The sequence below is a fragment of the Dipteris shenzhenensis genome, chromosome 33, assembly GCF_047967505.1.
Source record: "Dipteris shenzhenensis isolate YYH24624 ecotype China chromosome 33, Dip_SZ_1.0, whole genome shotgun sequence".
Taxonomy (NCBI): Eukaryota; Viridiplantae; Streptophyta; class Polypodiopsida; order Gleicheniales; family Dipteridaceae; genus Dipteris; species Dipteris shenzhenensis.
Window position 1 is genome coordinate 12994577 of NC_141628.1, and position 23897 is coordinate 13018473.

General features: G+C 44.5%; 1 protein-coding gene across 5 annotated transcripts in view; it reads left to right on the top strand.

Moving 5' to 3' along the window:
- Positions 1-23897, top strand: part of LOC147879714 (uncharacterized) — a 90167-nt gene that overhangs the window by 52269 nt on the left and 14001 nt on the right. For 4 of the 5 annotated variants that reach the window (XM_087371852.1, XM_087371854.1, XM_087371855.1 and 1 more), the window contains exons 26-40: positions 8104-8178; positions 8291-8358; positions 8666-8768; positions 8988-9119; positions 9242-9346; positions 9443-10129; positions 10302-10876; positions 11012-11135; positions 11246-11302; positions 11446-11494; positions 11581-11641; positions 11767-11823; positions 11908-11997; positions 19954-20176; positions 20269-20394. In XM_087371852.1, the coding sequence (XP_087227978.1) occupies positions 8104-8178; positions 8291-8358; positions 8666-8768; positions 8988-9119; positions 9242-9346; positions 9443-10129; positions 10302-10876; positions 11012-11135; positions 11246-11302; positions 11446-11494; positions 11581-11641; positions 11767-11823; positions 11908-11997; positions 19954-20176; positions 20269-20394 (2532 nt within the window). The remainder of the gene's footprint in view (positions 1-8103; positions 8179-8290; positions 8359-8665; positions 8769-8987; positions 9120-9241; positions 9347-9442; positions 10130-10301; positions 10877-11011; positions 11136-11245; positions 11303-11445; positions 11495-11580; positions 11642-11766; positions 11824-11907; positions 11998-19953; positions 20177-20268; positions 20395-23897) is intronic. The other variant, XM_087371853.1, reaches the window with a different exon arrangement.

Here is a 23897-nt window from a genome sequence, read left to right on the forward strand (position 1 = left end):
AAACGCTAACATGCTCAGCTAGTGAACAAAATACTAGAGTAGCAAAGTAATAGAAGCGTGTCAGGCGCTCAGGGCTAGCACTCCTAGTACATGCTCAGGTTCCATATATCCAGGTAACTTGGTGGCACTCTGATGAGATATGAGAAGCTCTCGTATATCTGTCTGTCGAGCTGTCTCATGACGTAGGGGAGGGCGTGGTCTCCTCAATCTCTGGATCCAGTGTGCTACGTCAAGGGTGATGCCTCGTCTCTGGCGGTCGCCTTTGAGAAGGGATGAGATAGATCGGACCTTGATCGTGCGTACTCTAGGCTCTCTCTGTGTCGCACGTGGAGTGTGTGTCCCTCGTCTAGCCACATCGTAGTGGGCACTCCTATTGCTGATCCATGATGCTCTCATCTCATCAAGCTCCTCTCCGTCGGCTACGCTGGCAGCAGCTTGTTAGAATTATTGTTATAATTCAGCAGTGACCAATGTAATGTAATAAGTAGGTTAGGGGCACTTTTCCCTCATTTAGAGGTTCTTTCCCCTAACCACAGTTAGCTCACTAACTACGGTTAGTGAAGGATAAGGTTTTGTCACTTAGACAAAACCCATCCCACTTCTTGTAATAGACACTTCTTCTATTGCAAACATTACGTTCAGCTCTCTTGCTTCCTGCTTTCTCACTCTCTTGATTTCTAATATTTGGTATCAGAGCAGCAAGATCCTGCTCTTTGCTTCCTAGCCTGCAAGCTCCCTGCTCCCTGCTCTTTGCTTCCTAGCCTGCAAGCTACCCTGCTCCCTGCTCTTCCTGCTCGTCGTCCGTACAGTCCATCCGTACAATCTGTATGGGCTGATTCCGTACAGCCCGTACACTTGTCGTACACCCCGTACAGCTCCTGCACCGCCGTACCAGTGCCAATCTGCTCTCAGCTCCCGTCCGTACAAGCGCCATCGTCTGTACTGCAGAGTAGCGCTGTCGCCATATTGTACACTGCTCCCATGAGCAGTCAGTACACTGCAGTACGGCGCCGTACATGTGCTGTCTTCTAAACAGCTACCATCGGACGTTGTACCCCCGACAACCAAGTACTTGCATTGTACCTTTGCTGTACGACCGTCGTACAACTGATAGCAGACCGTCGTACAGAGCCGTACAGCCCCGCGTCAGCCAGCCGTACATCCGTACAACACAACCAGCATGTGCCTCCGTACAACAGCAGCAGCAACCGTACACCCGTAGAGCAGGGAGCCATACCTCCGTACAACAGCAGCCCGTACAATTGTACGGACTGTCAGTAGTGTCGTTGCTGTCCGTACCGGATACATTTGTTTTTGTTGATTCCTACAGTTTTGTTCTAGCAGTTTTTGTTTCAGAGCAGATTTTCTTTGTCAGGCATTTGTGCAGTGAGCCATTGTTTGGCTGTGGATTCAAGCAGGTGCATTTTGGGATTGAGGGTGTGCTCATTTGCGCACATTGGTAGTGGAATTTGGTTCTTTTTGTAGATAAATTGCAAATTGGGGCTTTCAGTCGATTTGCCCCTTTTTTGAGTTGCAATTTCTTGCAAAAATTTGGGGCTTTTGCAATCACACTGCAATTTTGCAGTGAAATTTGGGGCTTTTGCAGGCAGAGTGCAATTTGTGCAACATTTGGGGCTTTCAGACCATTTGCCCTCTTTTGTATGCAATTTCCCACAAGAAATTGGGGCTTTTGCATTTGGGTTGCAATTTTGCAGGTATAAGAGCATTTTGGAAGTTTGCAGACAGTTTTGGACTCAATACGAGTCAAATTGCAGACTTTTGCCACCTCCTGCAGATTCTATTTGCAGATTTTTGGGCATTGAGCAGAGCATTGTGGTGCATTTTGAGCCTTTGACAGGTTGTGACAGTATTTGTCACTGTGGGCATATTTTTCTTTGCAGAATTTGCTTGTGCATCTTTCATCCCAGGAAGGGATTTTACTTGTTCAGTTTGCTGTATTTCTGAGTTTATCTGGCAAAAATGGCACATAACAACTCAAATGAGGTGTTCGGGGTTCTCACACAGGAGGATAAGTTGGATGGCACCAGCTACTCCTTGTGGAGTTTCATGGTTCGAAATATCTTAGTTGGCAGAAATCTTTGGGATTATCATCAATGGAGATGAAGAAAGACCAGATACAACGCCTATACCTGTCACTACTACAGCTGGAGGCAGGGGTGGAGGTACAAATACAGCACAGGTAATTGGAGCAGCCGCTCCAGGAGCTCCCACATCAGAGCAGAAAAGATGGGACTGTAGAGATGCACAAGCTCTTTCAGTAATCTCTCTTTTTGTCAAGAGGTTGATTATACCTCATATTCGTTCATGCAAGACATCTATGGCAGCTTGGGTAATACTGGAGAGTATGTTTGTAGCAAGAAACGACGCTAGAGTTTCCTTTCTGAAGCGAGAACTTTCCCATAGACATATGGGGGAGGGAGATTCCATGAATTCTCACCTCACGAAGCTTCAGGATCTCAGGGAACAATTGCTGAACATTGATGATCCAGATTCAGAGATGATCTCCACCACTCTGAACTCTCTTCCTGAGTCCTATCTTGGTTTCCACACCTCACTGAATTTGTGAGGGCAGCAATCCTCTCTCCTTTCACGAGTTGGTAGGACTTCTGTTGCAGGAGGAACAAACACACAAAAATATGGCAACCCGGGCTGGCGAGCACACTATGCTCTCTAAGTTCAAGCCCAACGGTAAAGGGCAGCATAAGCCACATGCCCATCAGCCCACACATCAGCATAAAGCTGATTTTGGACAGCCTTCTTATAAGGCACAGGGTGATACAAACAAGCAGAAAAAAAAGGGCATCTGTCATTACTGCAAAAAGCCAGGTCATTATATTGGAGAGTGCAAGAAGCGCATAGCCAAAGAAAAGAAAAGGGATTCTAGTATGGCTGTATCAGATGCATCAGGTCCACATTGCCATGATAGAGGAGATGTTGCAGCCAACTTGGTTGAAGAGCACTATGCCTTTTTGACTTGCACTTCAGTTTTTTGGTAGTTCAGATACTACAGCCACTAATGATGATGACCCATATGCTTTTTTGACTTGCAGTTACGATCCTTCAAAGGATGAATGCTCTTTCAGTGTTGATGAGACACTAAATACATGGTATTTTGATAGTGGTGCTTCAAAGCACATCACTTCCAAGAAAATGTGTTTGTAAATTTGCATTCTTCACCCACCAAGAAGAAGGTAACTTGTGCAAATAATTCTTCTCATTCAATGTGTGGAGTGGGAGACATTATTCTCACATCCACTGATGGCACAGATTTCAGAATATCAGATGTACTCTATGTGCTAGGTATAAAGAAGAATTTGCTTTCAGTGTCCTCACTCAATCGAGGAGGATTTTAGGTTGTTGTTGATGATGACAAGTGTGCAGTCAGAGACAAAGAAAATGAATATGCTTTGAGATTGTCTGGCACTTTGTATCGGGGTCTTTTTTCAGCTTGATTTATATGAAAAAAGATCCCATCTTGCACTATCAGTTAGCACTCCCACTGTTGCAATGCACAATGCGGAGTTGTGGCATCCCAAGTATGGGCACATGAGCTATGGCAGCTTAATGACACTTCAGAGGCATGATATGGTTGATGCATTACCTCCTTTGGAGTCCCCTCCTCCTCATGCATGTGAAGGTTGCATTCTTGGCAAAATGCATAGGCTTCCCTTCAAGAAGGATGGTGCAGTGAAAGCTACAAGAAAATTGCAGCTTATTCACAGTGATGTCTACGGTCCCATGAGGACACTTGCTTTTGGGGGTTATCTCTATTTTGTTACATTCATAGATGACTTTACCAACTACACTTGGGTTTATGGTCTCAAGGCAAAATCAGAAGTGTTTATGCATTTCAAACACTTTGTGGCTATGGTTGAAAATGAAACAGGACTCAAGTTGCAGACACTTCGCACAGATCGAGGGGGGGAGTACATGTCTCATGAATTTGAGACATTTCTGAAAGGAAAAGGTATTATGCATCAGCTTACAGTGAGGCTTACACCTCAACAGAATGGCAAAGCTGAGCGGAAGAATCGCACCACCATGGAAATGGATAGATGCATGCTCACAAGTAAGAAGTTGCCTCAGAGGTTTTGGTTGGAAGGCCTCATGTGTGCCAACTATATTTTAAATCAGGCTCCTACAAAGGCTTTGAAGACAATCACTCCCTATGAGGCATGGCATGGGAGAAAGCCTTTAGTGGACCACTTCAGAGTTTTTGGTTGTGTTGCATATGCCCACGTGCCTGTGGAGTTCAGACACAAGTTGTCAGATAAGGCACTAAAATGCATTTTTGTGGGATATAGTTCACAAAGCAAAGGCTATCGTCTCTACAATCCTGCTACACGGAAGATTTTTGTCAGTAGAGATGTCGTATTCTCTGAAAATTCTGCACATACAAGTGCTGAATTTCAGATTCCGGCCTCTTCAGATGATGTGTTTGAGGGGATGCTTCCTATAGCATTTGGTTCCCCCGCTGAAATTCAGAATTTACAGCAACCTCCGCCAGCTCCACAAGTACAGATTCAGACCCCAGCTGAATTGGTACAACCTCAGGGTGTGGATGAAGTTGTCAAGCAAGAAATTCAAGAGATACACGCAGCCAAAACAGTCTCGCATTGGTTGCTTTAGACTCTCAGGGAGAGTAGGCTTGAAGCTCCATTGCCTGGCAGAACTCGTAGTGCAGTAAGGCACATGGAGGGAGCTCATTCAGTTGAATCAGCTTATGCAGGTACTCTTCTTGATGAGGAGGAGCTTGAGACATTTGAAGAAGCAAAAGATAATGTGCATTGGATGAATGCCATGCACGATGAGTTGCAGTCCATTCATAAAAATCAGACTTGGGATGTTGTGGATTTGCCACCAAGTAAGAATGCCATAGGTACACGGTGGGTTTTCAAAGTCAAAAGAAAACCAGATGGGTCCATTGATCGGTATAAGGCAAGGCTGGTTGCAAAAGGATATGCTCAGAAAAAGGGCATAGATTATGAGGAGACTTTTGCTCCTACGTCCAGGATGACAACCATCAGGTCGGTTATAGCATTGGCTGCAAATTTTGAATGGAATGTTCATCAGTTGGACATTAAAACAGCTTTCCTTAATGGAGACTTGTTGGAAGAGGTTTATGTCAAACAACCTCTGGGCTTTCAAATTTCAGAAAATGCACTTCAGGTATGCAAGCTGAATAAAGCTTTGTATGGGCTGAAACAAGCCCCATGTGTATGGTATGCCAAAATTGATGCCTTTTTGACCAGTAAGGGGCTCCACAATAGTCCAACTGAGAGCACCCTCTACATAAAGAAGGATGGGGGGGATATTCTGGTCATCATTCTTTATGTAGATGACATGCTGCTCACCGGATCAAATAAGGAAGTAATTGCAGATTTCAAGACCCAATTGAAAGCTACATTTGATATGTCAGACTTGGGCTTGTTACATTTCTTTTTGGGGATCCAATTTATTCAAGAGAAACGTGGCATTGTTATGTCTCAGTCCAAGTATGTTCAAAAGCTCTTGGACAGATTCAAAATGCATGATTGCAAGCCTATGTCCACTCCCATGGAGCCGGGGCTGAAGCTTACAATGCATGATGCGGGTGAATCAATTGATGTCACACTCTATAGTCAGGCTGTTGGATGCCTCATTTATCTCTGCAATACACGACCTGATATTCAGTTTTCAGTTTCTCAGGTGAGCAGGTATATGCACAGCCCAAAAATTATGCATTGGCAGGTGTAAAACGCATCTTCTGTTACTTGCAAGGTACAAAGTCTTTTGGCTTGATGTTTCCCGGGGGGTGACTTGCATATGCATGCTTACAGTGACTCAGATTGGGATGGAGACTATGATACTAGGCAGTCCACCAGTGGGAATTGTTTCTTTCTAGGACATGCTTGCATTTCTTGGTTGAGCAAGAAACAGTCTATAGTGGCTACCTCCTCATGTGAAGCTGAGTACAGGGCAGCTTTCACAGCGACAGTTGAATGTGTTTGGCTGCGTCGTTTATTTGCTGATCTTCATCTTTCATTGGAGGGTCCTTCCCGATTCTCACTGATAGTCAGAGTGCTATAGCAATGGCAAAGAATCCTGTGTTTCATGCTCGCACGAAGCGCATTGAGGTTCACTATCACTATGTCAGAGAGAAGTTGCATGCAGGAGAGATCAGTATGATCTATGTGTCAACACATGACAATGTTGCAGACATCTTCACCAAACCACTTCCACATGAAAAGTTTGAGGCATTTGGTAGTGCCCTGAACTTATATCCTTTTGGTGATTGATCATTTCCTTGTACATGACATTGGCACTGCAGGGGGGTGTTAGAGTTATTATTATAATTCAGCAGTGACCATGTAATGTAACAAGTAGGTTGGGGGCACTTTTCCCTCATTTAGAGGTTTTTTTCCCTAACCATAGTTAGCTCACTAACTACGGTTAGTGAAGGATAAGGTTTTGTCACTTAGACAAAACCCATCCCACTTCTTGTAATAGACACTCCTTCTATTGCAAACATTACGTTCAGCTCTCTTGCTTCCTGCTCTCTCACTCTCTTGATTTCTAATACAGCTGACTCAGATGTATAAAAGTCTGTGATTTGTCGATGGTGACTTGTGGTATCAGCCCATGCTGCTCTCTGGCCTGTCGTCGCATCAGTGTCTCTCTCTGTCGGTGCATCTCAAGCAAGTAGAGCCGAACACAAACTTGATCGTGAAAATGTATCAGCCGTGTGAGTGGGCCAAAGCCATGTCCCTCCTGAAAGAGGCAATGATATCGTCCTCAGATCTCATAGTAGACTGGGGAAACACATAGAAAATGTTCCTCCGTCTTGATCTCCCCCATTTGGCATAGTGTGCAAATCCTCTGCTCTCTAGGTATGCTTGCAGCTCTCCCTGCCTCAATCCGTAGCTAATGTGATGAGACTCGTAACCGACCAATGGCGATCCTCATGAGAGAGAGAGAGAGAGAGAGAGAGAGAGAGAGAGAGAGAGAGATGTTTTTTGGTTGATTTTGTTTATTGATTTGCTTGTTTATTTTGCTTAGTCACCTTCTTCCTTTCTTCTTTATGCCTTTTTTTTTTCTCTTTTGTTTATTTGATGTATTTTAGCAAGCACTGGATCCCAAGAGATTCCATGGGTCTTTAGAAGCCTAGTATAGCTGCTTATGCTTGGGCACTAATGATGACATAAGTGTTTCTTTGCTTGCTTAGTATGCCTTACTTTTGTTTTTCAAAAAAATTTGTTACCTCTTTTTCTTCTCTTTCGTTTTCTATTTTATTTTCTGTGTAGATTTTTGGACTTTAGAACAACAAAAGATCTAAATTTGCACGATTGGATATATTCTAGTCTTATAAAGGTATATCTTCTCAAATCATCCTCTGTTTATAAATGATTGTGTGGGAGAGACTAAAACGACTACTATAGTATTTACTTTTTCTAATTACCCTTCTTCTTCAGTGCTTGCCTTTGTCAGGGCTGAATTGGCCCTTCAATTCTCAGAACAAAGATCTTTGTATAAATGGATGCCCAAGTCCGTGTGGATATGTGAGAGCATTTGTTTACATTATGGTCCACACCCACCATTTGTGGGTGTTCATGATGTTGGGTGTATTCCATCGTAGCCAGTCCTTGCTATGCGAGTATGGTTTTGAACCTTCTGACTGTCGTGAGATTGAAACTGTTACTATGTGCTGTGCTTTCAGAGGATGTTTTCCTGGAATCCCTATTGTATGCATTCTTTCTTTTTCAGACTGCGTGCTCTTGTTCTTCCGTTGCATTCTAAGCCGGGTCCTCTTGTTTTTCTATAATCTTGCAAGCCAGTCTCTGTTGTCAGTCTTGTTGAAATGCACAATCCAGCTTGCTCAGTGGCATGAGCTTGGTGTCATGTTAAAAAAAAAAGAGAGTTTTAGTGACGGTTATCTACAGCTTAGCTGGTTGGAAAGTGGGAGTAGATGGGAGGGTCTTTCATATTATCGTGGGGATGTAAATTCATTCAATTTAATTGAGATCTCATGCAGCATACACTGTACTGTGTAAAAGTCAGGAGACAAAGTAAGCAGTTATGCTCACATTTCTATGTTTGCTGTAGGTGTTATGTTTACTGAAGCATAAGTACGTATGGAGATCCTATTTCACCTCTGCAGATACTGAGAATTTTATTGTGGTATGGAACACAGCATACTTGAAACGAATTATGTTGTTTTCTTTTGAATTTTCTGAAAATGTTACTCTCTCAAAAAGTGGGCCATAACAATTGAAACTGGGCTGGTTAACAGGCGATGATCTTACATTCACCTGATAAGACTGTTCGATACCGTGCTGCCCTGCATTTCATGAAATTGGGGTGAGTGCAAAGGTCTGCTTGTATGCCAAGACGAGTACTTAGTTGCCCAAGCTGTTAGTGGTAGTGCACAGTGCAAAAGGAAAGTACTTATGCAACCTGAAAGATTAAGGGTAGGGTATCACAGTCACCTTCAGGAGATTGGGTGAGTGTGAGAATTTGTGAAGGATCTTGAACTAGTAATTATTTTTGAAAGTTAAAAATCTTGTAGCGTAGAAGCTCTATTTCCAAGTTTGATCCAGATTGATGTAGACTTTGGTTTTCATTGGCTGGAAGCCTGTTGCATTAAATGCTCGTTCCCTCTGGCCAGTGCCGTAAAAAATGGACAAGATCGAATTGCTCATCGGCAGATTTTGATGGCATTAATTGGTGCAAAAGTTGAAGCCAGCAAGCATCCAAAACGATGTGTACATGTAAGTTTACCTTCCTCTTTGAGAACTCTATGTTTCACATTAAGAAAGGAGAGACTTTGCAGCCTGTTTGGGAAAGTAGAATGTTTGGCGTGGTTGCCAGTGATAACTGCACTATTTTGATTTATTTGGAGTGCAAAGGAGAAACATTGGTTACCTGATGGTTTATTCTTACTATGCTTTTTCTGAGGTAATAGTGACCATCTGTGATCTGTTCAACAGCTTTGGGAGCTTTTGGGTCATCTTTTTTGCACAATTGAAGGTGCAGAGGAGCGGGAAATTGCAGAGCAGCAGCTGGAGGATGAGCTACAGTGGCTGAAGACAGCTCCTGCAGCTGTTGATGACGATGATAGGGTACACATGATATTGTATCTTTTGACAGTATCGTTGTTTGAATTAAGCTAAGTGTCCATGTGTTGTGCAAGAATAGTGTCTGGATTCTTATGGTTTAGCTTTCCAATTGGTTTTGGATGCAGCTTCTAGAGGGTCACTTGCATCTAATTAGAGTCCTGGTAGAGGTACTAGACAAGCGTATAATTGGTGCAAGCAAGAGTCCACGAGGACGAGGCTTGGTGCAGATGGTAAGCTTCTCGATTTGGTAGTTTTTTGTGAGAAAATTCAAGTGATTGGTGTTGTGTGAACGTCTTCCTCATAACTATTCTTTGTATTGAATGCAGCTTATTAAACAATTCCTCTTCCCAGACTCTGCAATCTTATTACATGAGGATGAAAGCAACAACACCGGAAGAGGTCAAGTACATGGGGTTCACTTTGGTGTTTTTGGTATCTCCCCTGAGGATGATGGTTTGTTGCAGCCAAAATGTGGGACTCGCGGGAGCCGTGAGAAAGCTTTTCAGCTCTTGATTTGTCTGGCTACACATTGTAAGGAAAGTTTTAGAGAGGTGGTTGAATTGGTGATAAAGATTCATCTGTCAGATCAGGTTCTTGATTGGGAACACTTACCTTCATATGGAAGGAAGGCAGTGGGTGGCTATGTGGGCTTGAAAAACGCTGGGGCAACATGTTATATGAATTCTGTCTTTCAGCAGTTGTTTATGCAACCCGAAGTCCGTAGGAGTGTTTTGGCTTGTACTGAGTGTGAGGATGTGGAGAAGGCAGGTTCTGTTTTCTTTCAGCTGCAAGCCATGTTTGGTGCTCTTCTTGGCAGTAGCCTTGACCATTATACTCCACAGGGTTTTTGGTGTGCATATCGTGATTATGATGGTATGCCAATCAACCTTAGAGAGCATCAAGATGCTTTCGAGTTTTTTAATCGGCTATATGATTCTATTGACGAGACACTGAAGGCAACCCATCAAGAAACCACCCTCACAAGGATTTTTGGAGGAATATTTGCGCAGCAGGTTGGGTGGCTTATTTATCCTTTTCCATACTTCAATAATGCAAACTAGGGGCTTATGTTTCAGCTGCACTGTAAAACCATGCAATCAGAAGATAGTATCATGTAGTCAAGCCAAATAAAAGCACTGTTATTACATCATACCTCTGATATGATCTTGATTTCTTTGATTGCAGGTGATTTGTCGTGGTTGTCCACATAGAAGTGAGAGAGAGGAGCCTTTTGCTGCTATAAGTGTTGATGTAAAGAACAAAAGGGACTTACTAGAATCTTTGGAAGCATTTGTGCGCGGTGACTTGCTTGAGGGTGACAATGCTTACTATTGTGACGAATGTGGCCTAAAAGTAGATGCCTTGAAGCGAGTGTGTGTTAAATCACTGCCTCATACACTTGTCATTCACTTGAAAAGGTTTGACTTTGACTATGAGACAATGCAAAGGCTGAAACTCAAAGACAGATTTGAGTTTCCTACACATGTAGACATGAAGCCCTTTACTGTTGAAGGCTTGGCTTTAAGGGAGACACAGAATCATGCAACCAATAGCCCCAGAGAACTAAGCAATAATTCCTCAGATATCAACAGTAAACAAGAGACCCCGTCCAACTTCTTGAAGCCAGATCCGTACTATCAATATGATCTTGTTGGTGTTGTTGTGCATTCTGGAACTGCTTTTGCAGGGCATTATTATTCATACATAAAGCAGCGTGGGGGGGATCACCCTCTCAACTGTGGAAGGGGTCAGACTGGCGGGTGTGTAAGCTTTTACACTGTAACCAACAACTTTGCAGATTTTGTTTGAGCTCGAATATTAGCATGTGTCTTGTAATGTGGCATGTATTTGTACCTCTGAATCGTAAGAGTTTCCCCCGCCCCCCTTTGCACCAGATGGATTGCTTTTGATGATAAGAATGTTGAACCTTATGATGCCAATGATTTGGAGAAAGATTGCTTCGGCGGAAAGTATACGGTAGACGTTTATGATAATTTCCTAAAAACGACAACCCCTCAGGTAGATAGACAGGCCACCAGATACTGAGTACCTCTCTTTTCATATGAAAAAGTTTCTTGCACTATTTGATTTGTTAACCTAAGCTTTTGCTGATGGCTGTGCAAACATAGGAGTTTGATAGGCCCAACAGTGCTTACATGCTACTTTATGAGAGGTCCCAACAGGAGGTAGTGTCTATTGTTCCTTGAGAATTCTTGAACATTGGACATAATGTATGTTTAACTTCCAATGATATGGTTTTAGTATTTTTACACGAGATTGGGCGCCTTAGTTCATTTATCTGATACAATCTCTCTAATCATGTTCTCAGGTGCCGTCGGCATACTCCCCAGCCCAGACAGCAATGTCACTCACAAAAGGTACGTGCCAAGTCCTGTGTCGTATCGTGCTAAGCTATGTCTTTGCTTCATTGAAGATGTATTCTTATTATGTTATGACAAAGCAGAAGATGAGGATGGAGATGAGATGATGAAGGAAATTCCAATATCTGAACGCTTGCCAAACCTGTATGATTCTTTCCCCGACAAAAAGCTTGAATGTTGTGCTCTGCAAACTTAAATCTTGCAAATTGAATTCAAAGCTTGTATTTGTCCTGGCAAAAGATAGATTGATGTTGTGCTGATGTTCACAGCAGAAGCATACAGATGCCTGCTTCAGTACATCGAAGTGTATGGGAAGAAAACTTGAGGTTGGTGCATAAATACGCCTAGATCTCATAAACCGACCTCCATTTTGGCTTGTATATATTGTGATTGTTGTTTTGTTTGTGCAGATTTGTCCATGAGAATCATCTTATGGATAAAGATTATTTCAGATTCCTTCTCAGATTGGTGGAGGTGAACTACGACATAATTGATGCAAGGTAAAAACATGTCTGTTCTCTGAGTTAGGCGTTGAAACTCAGATAATGTGTCCATTCATGATTACCACCGTTTCTTTACGCATTCAACTGCTTCAGTGATGCAAAACATGAATGTGATGATATTTACAGTAAGATCAACTTTTTCACTATGTGTCATGAAGGGATAAATTACAATTGTTCTGTGCCATTTGCAATTAGTGTAGCTGCTTCTTTGTGATGAACTTTTTTGTGCTCTTTTTGTAGTGAAAATGTTTTGATATAAAAAGCATTGTTAAAGTCGATGATACAAGAGAGCATTTAGTAATAATTTATGATATTAGGTCTCACTTGTACTCTCTTTTATATCTTGTGAACAGAAAGGCAGTTTATTGAGCAACGGTGCATGCTAGAATAGGCTTATAAAAGGCTTTTGCTTCTCGCATTTGTCCCCTTGTTTTTTTAAGGGGCCGCAAGTCTGTTAGGTAATACAATCAAAGGTGCAGGATGCAAGAAGAACATAGAGATGAAAGAAACATGTCACATCAGAGTTGTACGCTACAACAGTCAAGCGTGAGCATTTCCCACTAAAGGAAAGTATGTAGTACAGGCTGGCAGTCCTTTGGCAAGAGTGCTCATGAACTCAAGGCGCTATGGCTTCTCGCAAGTCGCTATTTTGCAATTGACTTTAGGAAGAAAGTATTCATACCCAAGCATGGAATTTGCAATGCAATGAGAACACAATGCTTGTTCTTGCATTATTTCACCATTCTGCAATTTCCTTACCATACTTAGTTCTAGCCCATTGGAAATGTATGAAGAGAGATCGTAATAGATGCAATCTTATTGTGACTGATCTAATTAGAAAATGCTGCAGCGTTGAATTTTCATTTTCAAAATTAGGCAAGCAAGCATGTGTATATTGCAGCAGCAAGTTATTTCAGGCAGGAGTTTTCTTCTACACTTATGAAAGTCCTCAGTGTAAGAGGTGGTCCAGTGTAGCATGATTTGCTTGAAAGCGTGCTTGTCACATCGCTCTGTGTCTTGCACACTCTGCATCTCAAGTAACATGAGTGTCAAGCGCTGCTGCATAAATCTTCGACATGACATGTCCAATCATGATGGTCGTGTAGTTTTTCAGACTCATGGGATCCCTTGCTTGTGAAGTGGAATAGAAGTGTTGAGTATCCAGGTGCAGGGAAAACCTGTGCAAAGCACTTCATTGAATAGCTTTGCCTAGTGTATTAATACCATGTGCAATGTACTCTGGACAAATCCCTTCATAGTCTTTTGCTCGGCTATTATGTAGCTTCAGGGTGGCATGCTTGATATCATGTTGGTGAAGAGTGCACAAGAAGTGGGGCGTGGTAGATGTGGGAGGTCTGGTGAGGAATATGGGGAGAGAGAGAGAGAGAGAGAGAGAGAGAGTATTAAAGGTCTATGAGAGTGAAGAAAAGCCTGGGCCCTGATACAATGAGCAAAAGGGTGGAGCTACTAAGCGAGCATCCTAGAAAACTGTGTAGACATAGTCAGTGATATCATAGTACATGTCCACCATAAGCCTATGCAGCCATCCTGGCACATCATCCTCATGTGGAGATAGAGTCTGATACAATACAATACAATAGGCATATAGAACATCAAGATACATCACCCAACGGACTAGGTAGTGTAGGCAAGAAGCCCGTAATGGATCGCTGTCTGCTATCTGGATGAGTAACTTGTCGTGCCCTCTTGGCCGCTACCCGATGTCTAACGAGCACCACTGTAACCCCGGTCGGTTGCATCGCAGGTCTGAAAAAATAATAAAATAAATAAATAAATAAATAAATAAATATATATATATGGAGAGAGAGAGAGAGAGAGAGAGAGAGAGAGAGAGAGGGATTAATGTCCACGGGAGGCCTTGCGGACCTATGGGACAAAGCACACAGAAAAGCGAACTCATACAAGCCTGAGAGAGAGAGAGAGAGAGAGAGAGAGAGAGAGAGAGAGAGAGAGAGAGAGAGAGAGAGAGAGAGAGAGAGAGAGTTTTTTACTTCATAGGAACAATCCCAAGACGCACACAGTAGGCGTATCCGAAGTCAACCACAAGGATTGAACACACACACACAACGACATGAACTAGAGCCTCAACCACCAAGACCCATGCGGGTCTTGGTGGTTAATGGAGAGACAGAGAGAGAGAGAAGAAGAAGAAGAAGAAGAATATATTATCGTCCTCTGAAGACCAAAACCGGCCTATGGGACCTGAGCAATACAATATCACAAGTACATGAAAGCTCCTCCCGAAGATGGGAGGGTGGAAAGAGAAACCACCTTCTAGGATTCAGGTGGATTCCTATGCTTGAAGAGCTTATACACAAATGTTCCTAAAGCTGAAGGTGACCCTTTATGCAGCAAATCAGCCAGTTTGTTATGTCCCTCAAGGAGGTGATTGAACTCTTCCCTAATGTGTGCATAGTGAGGGCATATCATTACCATGTGATTGAACTCTTCCCTAATGAGCGCATAGAGAGAGAGAGAGAGAGAGAGAGAGAGAGAGATGGAGATGCATATGTATTAATGTCTTCGAGAGGCCTCGCGGGCCTATGAGACAGTACAACATCAAATTGACTCGCATCTATAGAGCCTCGAACCTCAACTAATGGGATGAGACTCGCATCTGTCCAATGGCAATCCTAAGGGCATGTGAAACTCGATTGTCCTCCATATACTGGGGTTTGAAGATCACTCCATACTTTGACACTCTCAGGGGTCGCGATGGTTGATCTCATCCCGCGGGATGAGGGGATTAGGAGCATCCAAGTTGTAGTGGAAGTGGGGGAGATGATCCATACGAATGTCACGCCTATCAAACCATCTAGAAATGCATGCATACCAGGTCATGTGAGTTTCACTCTTAGCTAGTCGTATAGATGACTCCAATACCACCCTCGATAGCCTCTCTCTAGGTAGGGCCCAAAGATAGGTAACCGTTTGGAAGGTAGCATTGATCTCAAGCAGTGTCATACCGAACTCTGCTTGTATGATGTGGTGGGTGACTAAAGGCTTACTTCGAATCATAATGGATCCCATAGTCACCTGCAATCTCTCGAAGCATCACTGTTCAGTCGTCGTTTGGTCACACCTCCAGAAGGGTGCTGCTTACCTAGCTCTTGGCCTCACGAGTGTGGTAAATAGCCATCCCTTCGTTAGGGGGTTTAGAAAATGTGCTTGAAAGCAGGTCGAGCTAGAGCTCTCTGCCTTCGTGTATATATATGTGTGTGTGTGTGATAGTAGCTAGTCCTTGCTATGCGTGATGGAGTTTATGGTTTTCCATCTTATGAGTGACTCTCGTGAGATTGAAACTGCACTATGTTGTGTTTTTAGAGGATGAGTTTGGGAATGTTCCTGGATTCATCTAGGTATATGCTTGTGCCGTATTAGCGGACATGCAAATTTCACCTTGTGAAGTTTTCGTCCAAGTTGCGGCCTGCTGGTATTGCGATAATTCTTTCTATCTTAAATGGTGCGTTGGCCTATCAGCTAGATTTAGATTTAGATGCTCGTTTGGGAGAGACTAAAATGTAATCGTTTAGACTTCACAAGCAGTTGTAGCTTGAACGAAGAGATTTGGACTACTTTTTGATTAGCCTTCTCCTTTAGTGCTAGCCTTCGTCATGGCTGAGTTTGCCCTTCACCTCCGGAGTGCCGACAAAAACTCAGTACGAAGACTTTGTATAAATGGATGCTCAAGTATGTGTGGGTGTGTGGATTTGTAGCATACTTTTATATATGGTCTACACCCACTGTTGGGCGCTGATGACATCAGTGGGGATGTCATAGTAGCTAGTCCCTGCTATGCGTGATGGAGTTTATGGTTTTCAATCTTATGAGTGACTCTCGTGAGATTGAAACTGCACTATGTTGTGTTTTTAGAGGATGAGTTTGGGAATGTTCTTGGATTCATCTAGCTATATATATATGTGTGTGTGAGAGAGAGAGAGAGAGAGAGAGAGAGAGAGAGAGAGAGAGAGATTATAGTCCTTACTTGCATGATCGTCATCATAATAGATGCAGGAGGGAGGGGGGGGGGAAGGATGGAGGGAGGTGATCATAGTTCTCACTTGCATCATCATCATCATAACAGATGCAGCGTCACTTGCATCATCATCATCATAACAGATGCAGCCTAATCCAATACAATACACATGGCATGAAACGTGGGACTAGGCAGTGTATGCCAAAAGCACGTGATAGATCATTGTCTACTGTGTGTTGTGACATCCTGGCAGCTGCTCTACGTTCCGATACAATACAATGCAAGACATGCATGGCATGAAACGTGGGACTAGGCATGCAAAAAGCACGTGTTAGATCGTTGTCTACTGTCTGAAAGTGTACTGTATCATGACCTCCTGGCAGTTGCTCTACGCTTGACAAGCGCCACAATAACCCCTATTGGCTGTATCTCGGGTCTGAACATAGATGAGATGTCAGTAGAGGATGTGTTTTTCAGTCCTTTGTTGAATGTGCCGTGTCTCGTCTCGGGGTCTCTACCTCGCCAGCTATCTTTGATTGGGGGGGTTGTATGCTTAGGCTGGAAGAACTCTGTGATCACACTCTGAGTTGGGTCAGATAAGGCCTCCCACTCCTGTCTCTGTGATCTAATGAGACACTCTCTATGTCAGACCGCCTCATGAATGAAAGTGGCGAGGCACCTCTGGTCGAGGTATGAGAGAAGGCTGGAAAGGGACCCAAAGCTGTTTCTGAAATGGTAGTGCTGTCGTCTACAATGTTGCTGTAGACCAGGCGAAGTGCTTGTTTGACTCGACCTCACCGCCCACACAGTGTGCAGATAGGACTCTCTCTGGGGATCCCCTTTGCTCGTTCACTCTCGATACAGAGTTGGTTTGATGAAACATAGAACTGTCCAATGGCAATTCTAAGCGAGTGTGGTAGGTGGATCTGAGTGTACCCTGGCGGGATAATGAAACCTTCCTCGAAGATGCATAAGCAGTGGTCCTCATAGAAGCTGAGTTTCACAAAAAGCTCTGTCTATGCAACCAGGTGCTGAATATGTGTAACTGTAAAATATCCTCTTGGATGATCAGGTTGAACTCGTTGCCCCGAAACGGGACAAACGGAGCGTCAATGCTATACTGGAACGTGGCAGTCTGTCTATATGGAAACCCAGTGTTTCGAACCATTTGGATGTGTGTGCATGCCAGCATCTCTGATCACCTTGAGCTGCTAATGCCATAGAAGAGGATAGCGCCAACCAAGGTAGTTTGCGTTGACCTGCAGTAAAGGAGCAATAATGTCACACGCAGTATAGATAATTGATAGTTCGGAATGCCGCAGCACCTAACTGCAATGGAGATGCTCCGAAATCAGCTTGAATGATCTGATGGGGAACTTATGGCTTATTGTGGATCATCCACGATAAGAAGAGAACTTGTATCTTTGTATCAGATAGGTCTGGCCCCCAGGAAGGGCTGCCATACATGCCTGCAGTTTGGACCAAGGAGTCAATTTGGAGAATCTTGGTGCGTGGATCCTGGAAACTCTATCTTTCTCTTCCCCTCACCCTTTTCTCACTCTATCTTGGTGCGTGGATCGTGGAGTATGGGGATTACACATCCGGGCGTAGCAGGATACCATGGCTAGCACTGTCCTCTTCAATGGCACTTGCAGCAAGGGGAGAGCAGAGGTGTTGGTATGCACGCACAGAGAGATGGTTTGTAGGACTAGGGCTCCACATGGACAGAGTACCCCCTTTCGAGTACAACATGGATGCTCCCTTCTCTCCCCTACTATCACACGAGGTCAACCAGGTTATCTGTGAGGATCTATTACAGCTACACACATTCCAGACTTAGTTGGGCCCGAGTGATCTTTTAGTGAAGCTGGGCTTCTACAGAGATTACTTCATACATATCACAGCGGAGGGTTTCATTGATCCACCAGGATGCATGCATATTCATCTACCCCACTCGTTGAGGATCTCACTTGGGCAGCTCCGGGTCTCTTCTCACAGACTTCGTACCGAGAGCGGCAGAGCAGCTCGGTTACCCAGGGAGAGGCGCATATGCACACTGTGTGACATGTAGGAGGTTGAGACAGAGGAGCATTTCATATTCAGATGTCCTGTTTACTATGAGATCCGAGGGCGTTTCTACTGCCTCTTCAGAGATAGTTATGGGGTTTTGGCCCGTTTCCTCTCTTACCCAGACCAACGATGTTTGGCTGGTTTCATTCATGAGATGCTCAGACACCGCGATAGGATACTCCCAGCATGGAGACATGAGCAGACTTCTCCTGCGATTGATACCTCTCAGAGCTCTATCACGGAGTTCTTTCAGCTAGGTCACATAGACCCCCACGAGGCGAGATCTCGACATGACCGTGACTCAGAGCCTGTGACCCGACATCTCAGACAGAGGGTTGACTCATAGATCATACTTGGGGACATCCCCTCCTTGTTTAGGGTCGGAGCCCGACCGATGGGGGTCATAGTGGTAGTGGTTAGATGTAGAGCTACGACCAGGAGAGGTACCAGGACTGCACCCTTGGGGGGGCGACAACACTCTATTGCTGACCTCATGCCTCCACCTCCACAGCCTCATCCATCCGGATGATATCCTGCTGCTGCTGCTGATGATGATGATGGTTATGATGATGTTGACGATGATGCTGAGATTGATTGATATATACAGTCGAGATATGACTATGTTGTACTTAGGATTTAGTACTATCATTTTGCTTTTTTTGCATTCTGCATTGGTGTGGATGCTCGTTTAGTAGCTCCACTACCACAGCTCATTGTATAAGGTTTTTCACAGTCTCATAGACCCATCGGTCTTCCGAAGACTTTAATAAACTTTCTTTCTTTCTTTCTTTCTCCCTCTACCCCTCTCTCTCTCTCTCTCTCTCTCTCTCTCTCTCTCCCCCCCCCCTCCTGCTGCCATATTTGGTCCTTCACCAAATCTACCCCTTTCCCTTTCATTGCATTGGTATCAGAGCCCTTTCTTGGGCCTGGTACACAAACGCCTGAGCAATGCTACCGTCTAGAGCTGGCGACCACAATGGGAGCATGGAGTCGTCCGACTACAACAATCCCACGCCTAACTTGATGAAGGCCCGACTGCTATCTGGATGCTCCAAGTCGCCACCGCCTCAGCCATGCCGCCAGTCCCGTCACGCCCAACTGTACCCTCACGAGCATCGCTGCTATTGCTCAGCCACGCCATGCCCAATGTTGCCTGTCGAACCTGCCATTACACCTCGCATCGCTCGTCGCATCTGTTGGGACTTTGTGCCATGTCGCCGCCGCCCCGACTTGCAGGATCAGAATTAGGTCTGTGCAGGCAGAGTTAAGATGGCCTTTGTCGCAGCCTAATTCTCAGTATCATCATGCTTGCTGTATCTTCATTCAAGAAGCACTTGGTCATCCTGAAATGGGCCTGAAAGTTCAATATAATTTATCTCAGATAGCAAAAGGCTTGCATTTTTAGCTGACTGATTTTCCTTTATTCCAGTCTTTCACATTGGATTGGGAGGGGTTGGATTTTTTTGTTGGCTTATTTTGCATAACTCCATTTTTGGCATTTGGTAATTTACGAAAGTTAAGACTTGAAAGATAGGACATTACTGATGGCTAGCTTGCTAAAAAATACAGATAGTATTTATGTTGACTCCAAGGGTGCCATAGGAAGCTCCATGGTTGTGAGTACATATGAATGCTGCATTTGTGATAAGCATGCATGAGGGTGCTGATATAAGAATTCCTGCTTGAAAGGTTCTAGCTCTCCCACCCCCACCCCCACCCCCACGCACCCCCCCACCCACAACGCCCCCCCCCCCCCCCCACCCAACCCCCATTTAAGCTATCATTGTGTTTTCTAAAAAGTAATATAGACACGTTTCGAAGGTCACAATTTTTGGAAAATTCTCCTGTACAACTTGCCTTCTGTCTTGTTGGACTACAATTAACAGGGCTTCTCGGAGGTATCGGAATGTTGGTGCAAATGAACAGCAAGTGGAGGGAGGTCAGAGTGCGTGGGGGGAGAGCAATCCCAGGAATACTGAAGTGGAAACTGTAACAGATGTTGTTGTGGATGAGTTTGCAAAGCTTATGATAACTCTTTCAACTGAGTTTTTGCTAAGAGTGTATTTGCGCTCACATCTGAGCCTTCGTGAGGATCTTCCACTCTGGAAGGTAACATTGTTTGCTGCTTTTTTGCAAGCATCGACCAAAATGTATTAGTTTGTTTTGAGAATAAATGATGATACAATCCCTTTTCTCGACAGTCCCTAATATGGAAGCTATTTGAGCATAATATGCTTGCATGTCGAAGCTTCATACAAGCTCTTGTGGAGCAGCCTCATTGGATACAGGACTACCTCATAAAATGCCCTGTCGATGAAATTCAACAGGTAGGCCTTTATTTTAACAGTTTCACAAGGTACTTGTAATTTGGTGAGATGCAATGACTGGTGCTATAGTTGGTTGCTGTTTGATTTTAAAAACCGGTTAGGATTTTAGAACAACAAAAATCTAAATTTGTTTTTTGGATGAATTCTAGTCTTACAAAGGTGTGTGTGTGTTTGTGTGTGTGTATTCTAGTTGAAGCAAAAGAGTGAGTGAGTTTGTGCGCGCGTGCGTGTGTGTGTGTGTGAGAGAGAGAGAGAGAGAGAGAGAGAGAGAGAGAGAGAGAGATCTTAACGTCCGCACGAGGTCTCTCAGGCCTATGGGACAAAGTACGGAATCAAGTAACTCATACAGACCACTATGGGCCGGGGCAAAGGGCTCACTAAGGCCCTTGTTGAGTACCAAAATGCTATATACTAGTACAAAATAGCAAAAAAGTAGCAAAATAGCATGAGGGTGGCATCAAGTGCTCAGAGCTAGAGTCCCAAGTGCATGAACCGGCTCCACGTATCTAGGCTCCATGGTGGCTCTCTGAGAGAGAGAGAGAGAAAGATAGATATATTAACGTCTACAAGAGGCCTTGCGGGCCTAGAGACAAAGTGCGAATCCAAGAAGTAACTCATACAAGCCACTTAGGGCTGAAGCAAATGGTTCACTAAGACCCTTGCTGAGAACTGAAAGCTGAAAAACTGAAAGCAAAAGCTGAAATGCTAACATGCTCAGCTAGTGAACAAAATACTAGAATAGCAAAGTAACAGAAGCGTGTCAGGCGCTCATGGCTAGCACTCCTAGTACATTCTCAGGCTCCATATATCCAGGTAACCTGGTGGCACTTTGATGAGATGTGAGCAGCTCTCGTATTTGTGTCTATCTAGCTGTCTCGCGACGTGGGGGAGGGCGTGGTCTCCTTGATCTCTGGATCCGGTGGGCTATGTCAAGGGTGATGCCTCGTCTTTGGTGGTCGCCTCTGAGAAGGGATGAGATAGATCGGACCTCGATCATGCGTACTCTGGGCTCTCTCCATGTCGCACGTGGAGAGTGTGTCCCCCGTCTAGCCACATCGTGGTGGGCACTCCTACCGCTGATCCATGATGCTCTCATCTCATCAAGCTCCTCTCCCTTGGCTACGCTGGCAGTGGACTCAGATGCATAAAAGTCTGTGATTTGTCGATGGTGACCTGTGGCATCAGCCCATGCTGCTCTCTGGCTTGCCGCATTAGTGTCTCTCTTTGTCAGCGCATCTCAAGCAGGTAGAGCCCAACACAGACCTGATCATGAAAATGTATCAGCTGTGTGAGTGGGCCAAAGCCATGTCCCTCTTGAAAGAGGCAATGATATCGTCCTTGGATCTCATAGTAGACTAGGCAGACACATAGAAAATGCTCCTCCGTCTCGATCTCCCCCATCTGGCATAGTGTGCAAGTCCTGCTCTGCGATCCTTGGTGCATGTGAAACTCTCATGTCCTCAAGATACTGAGGTATGATGACAAGACCGTGCTCTGAGATCCTTAGGAAGTGATCATGGTAGAACTGGATCTTGGTGGAGAGCTCCTCTCCCCCCCCAAGCCCTAGATGTATGGTGGAGCTGGAGGAGGTCTAGTTGTATGATATGGTTGATCTCATCTCGTGGGATCATCTCGGGTGGTGCGTCGACTGTACTGAAAGGGAGGAAGTCTTGTCCCTTTGAATGCCGTCACTACCAAACCATGTGGATATCCGTGCGTATCATGCTGTATCAAGACCACTCTCTGCTAGTCGCCTGGAGGACTCTAATGCTAGCCTCAGTAGTCTCCATTGGGGTAAGGACCAAACTCTGTGGAGGAACGTCACCGTCTGAAAGATGGCATCAACTAAATGCCATCCCTACCAAACCATATGGATATCCGTGCATACCATGTATCAACACCACTCTCTGCTAGTCGCCTGGAGGACTCTAATGGTGGCCTCGGTAGTCTCCATTGGCGAAAGGACCAAACTTTGTGGAGGAACGTCACCGTTTGAAAGATGGCATCAACCTGGAGGGGGGTCATGGCAAACTCTGTTTGTATAATTTGATGAGGGACTGAGGGTTTACTCTGAATCATCCTGGATCCCATGGTCACCTGTAATCTCTCAAATCTCTTCCACTCCGTTGCTGAAATATCACTCCCCCAAAAAGGTGCTGTGTACATGGCAGTCGGTCTCAGTAGAGAGAGAGAGAGAGAGAGAGAGAGAGAGAGAGAGAGAGAGAGAGATTAACGTTTCGAGAGGCCTCGCGGGCTGGAGGGAGGGGGGGGAGAGAGAGAGAGAGAGAGAGAGAGAGATTCACCCCAATCGTGCTCGGGTGGAATGCTGTCTCCGAGATCTTGCCTGTCCTAGAGCACGCTGCCCCTGTGCCTCTGTGTGACTGTTGATCCCTCTCTCTAGTACAGATCCATAGATCTTGGCCAGAGTGTGGCCAATCATGAGAGTGCGGTAATTCCCAGTGTCCATGGGGTCACTTGCCTTTTGTATTGGGATGATGGTGGTAGTGCTCCAAGAGGGTGGAAAGCCGTGGCATATGGCATGGTTGAACATGTGTGCTAGGATCGGGGCCATTACCCGTACCATTCCCTCCCTTTTGTGCTCCTGCTGTAGGAGGGTTAGATCATCATCCAAATATATCCTGGTCCCTTTGAAGGCTGCTCTCATGCTCATAATGGTGGACCTATCCATGGCATTCCGGAATTCAGTACTAAGGGTCTCATTGGTGTTTCAGCTTTACCTATACTATGCTGAAGTTAAGAGCTCAATATCTCAAGCAAAATCAAATACAAAACATGTCGTATCTTATCATGTCATGTCATATCATGTGCTATCTAAATGCTGTTTGCATAGAGCTTATGATTTCTTAGCTCTTGAAACACTATAGCAAGACGTTCCTTGTGCTCTTCTTCGGATTTAGAAAAGACAATTATGTCATTGAAGAAGGTACCATAGGGTTGGAAGATACGATCCATCATCCTATTGAAAGTAGCTGGGGCATTTGTCAATCCAAAAGGCATCACCAGATATTCATACAACCTAAAAGTAGTGCGGAACGTTGTCTTGTGCACATCCTGAGGCTGTATCCTCACTTGGTGATAGCCACTCTTGAAGTCTATCCTGCTGAAAAGTGAAGCTCCATTTAACTGATTCATCACGTCATCAATGCGCGGAATAGGCAATCTATTCTTGATGATCATTTTGTTTAGCGCTTGGTAATCAACTCACATACGGAATGAACCATCTTTCTTCTATACTAGCAGTACAGGGGAACAAAAAGGAGAAGAACTGGGCTGAATCAACCCCTTGGACAACAAGTCCTGCACCTGAGTCATAATTTCTTCTCGCTGAGTTGCACTAACTCTGTATGGGGGTCTATTGGGTGGCTCACTGCCAAGAATGAGCTCTATGCCATGATTCTCAGGTCTCTCAGGGGGTAGCTCCCCTGGCAAAGCGTCAGAAAAGCAATCTTTAAAATTTTTCAAGGAACTGAAATTTATTCTGA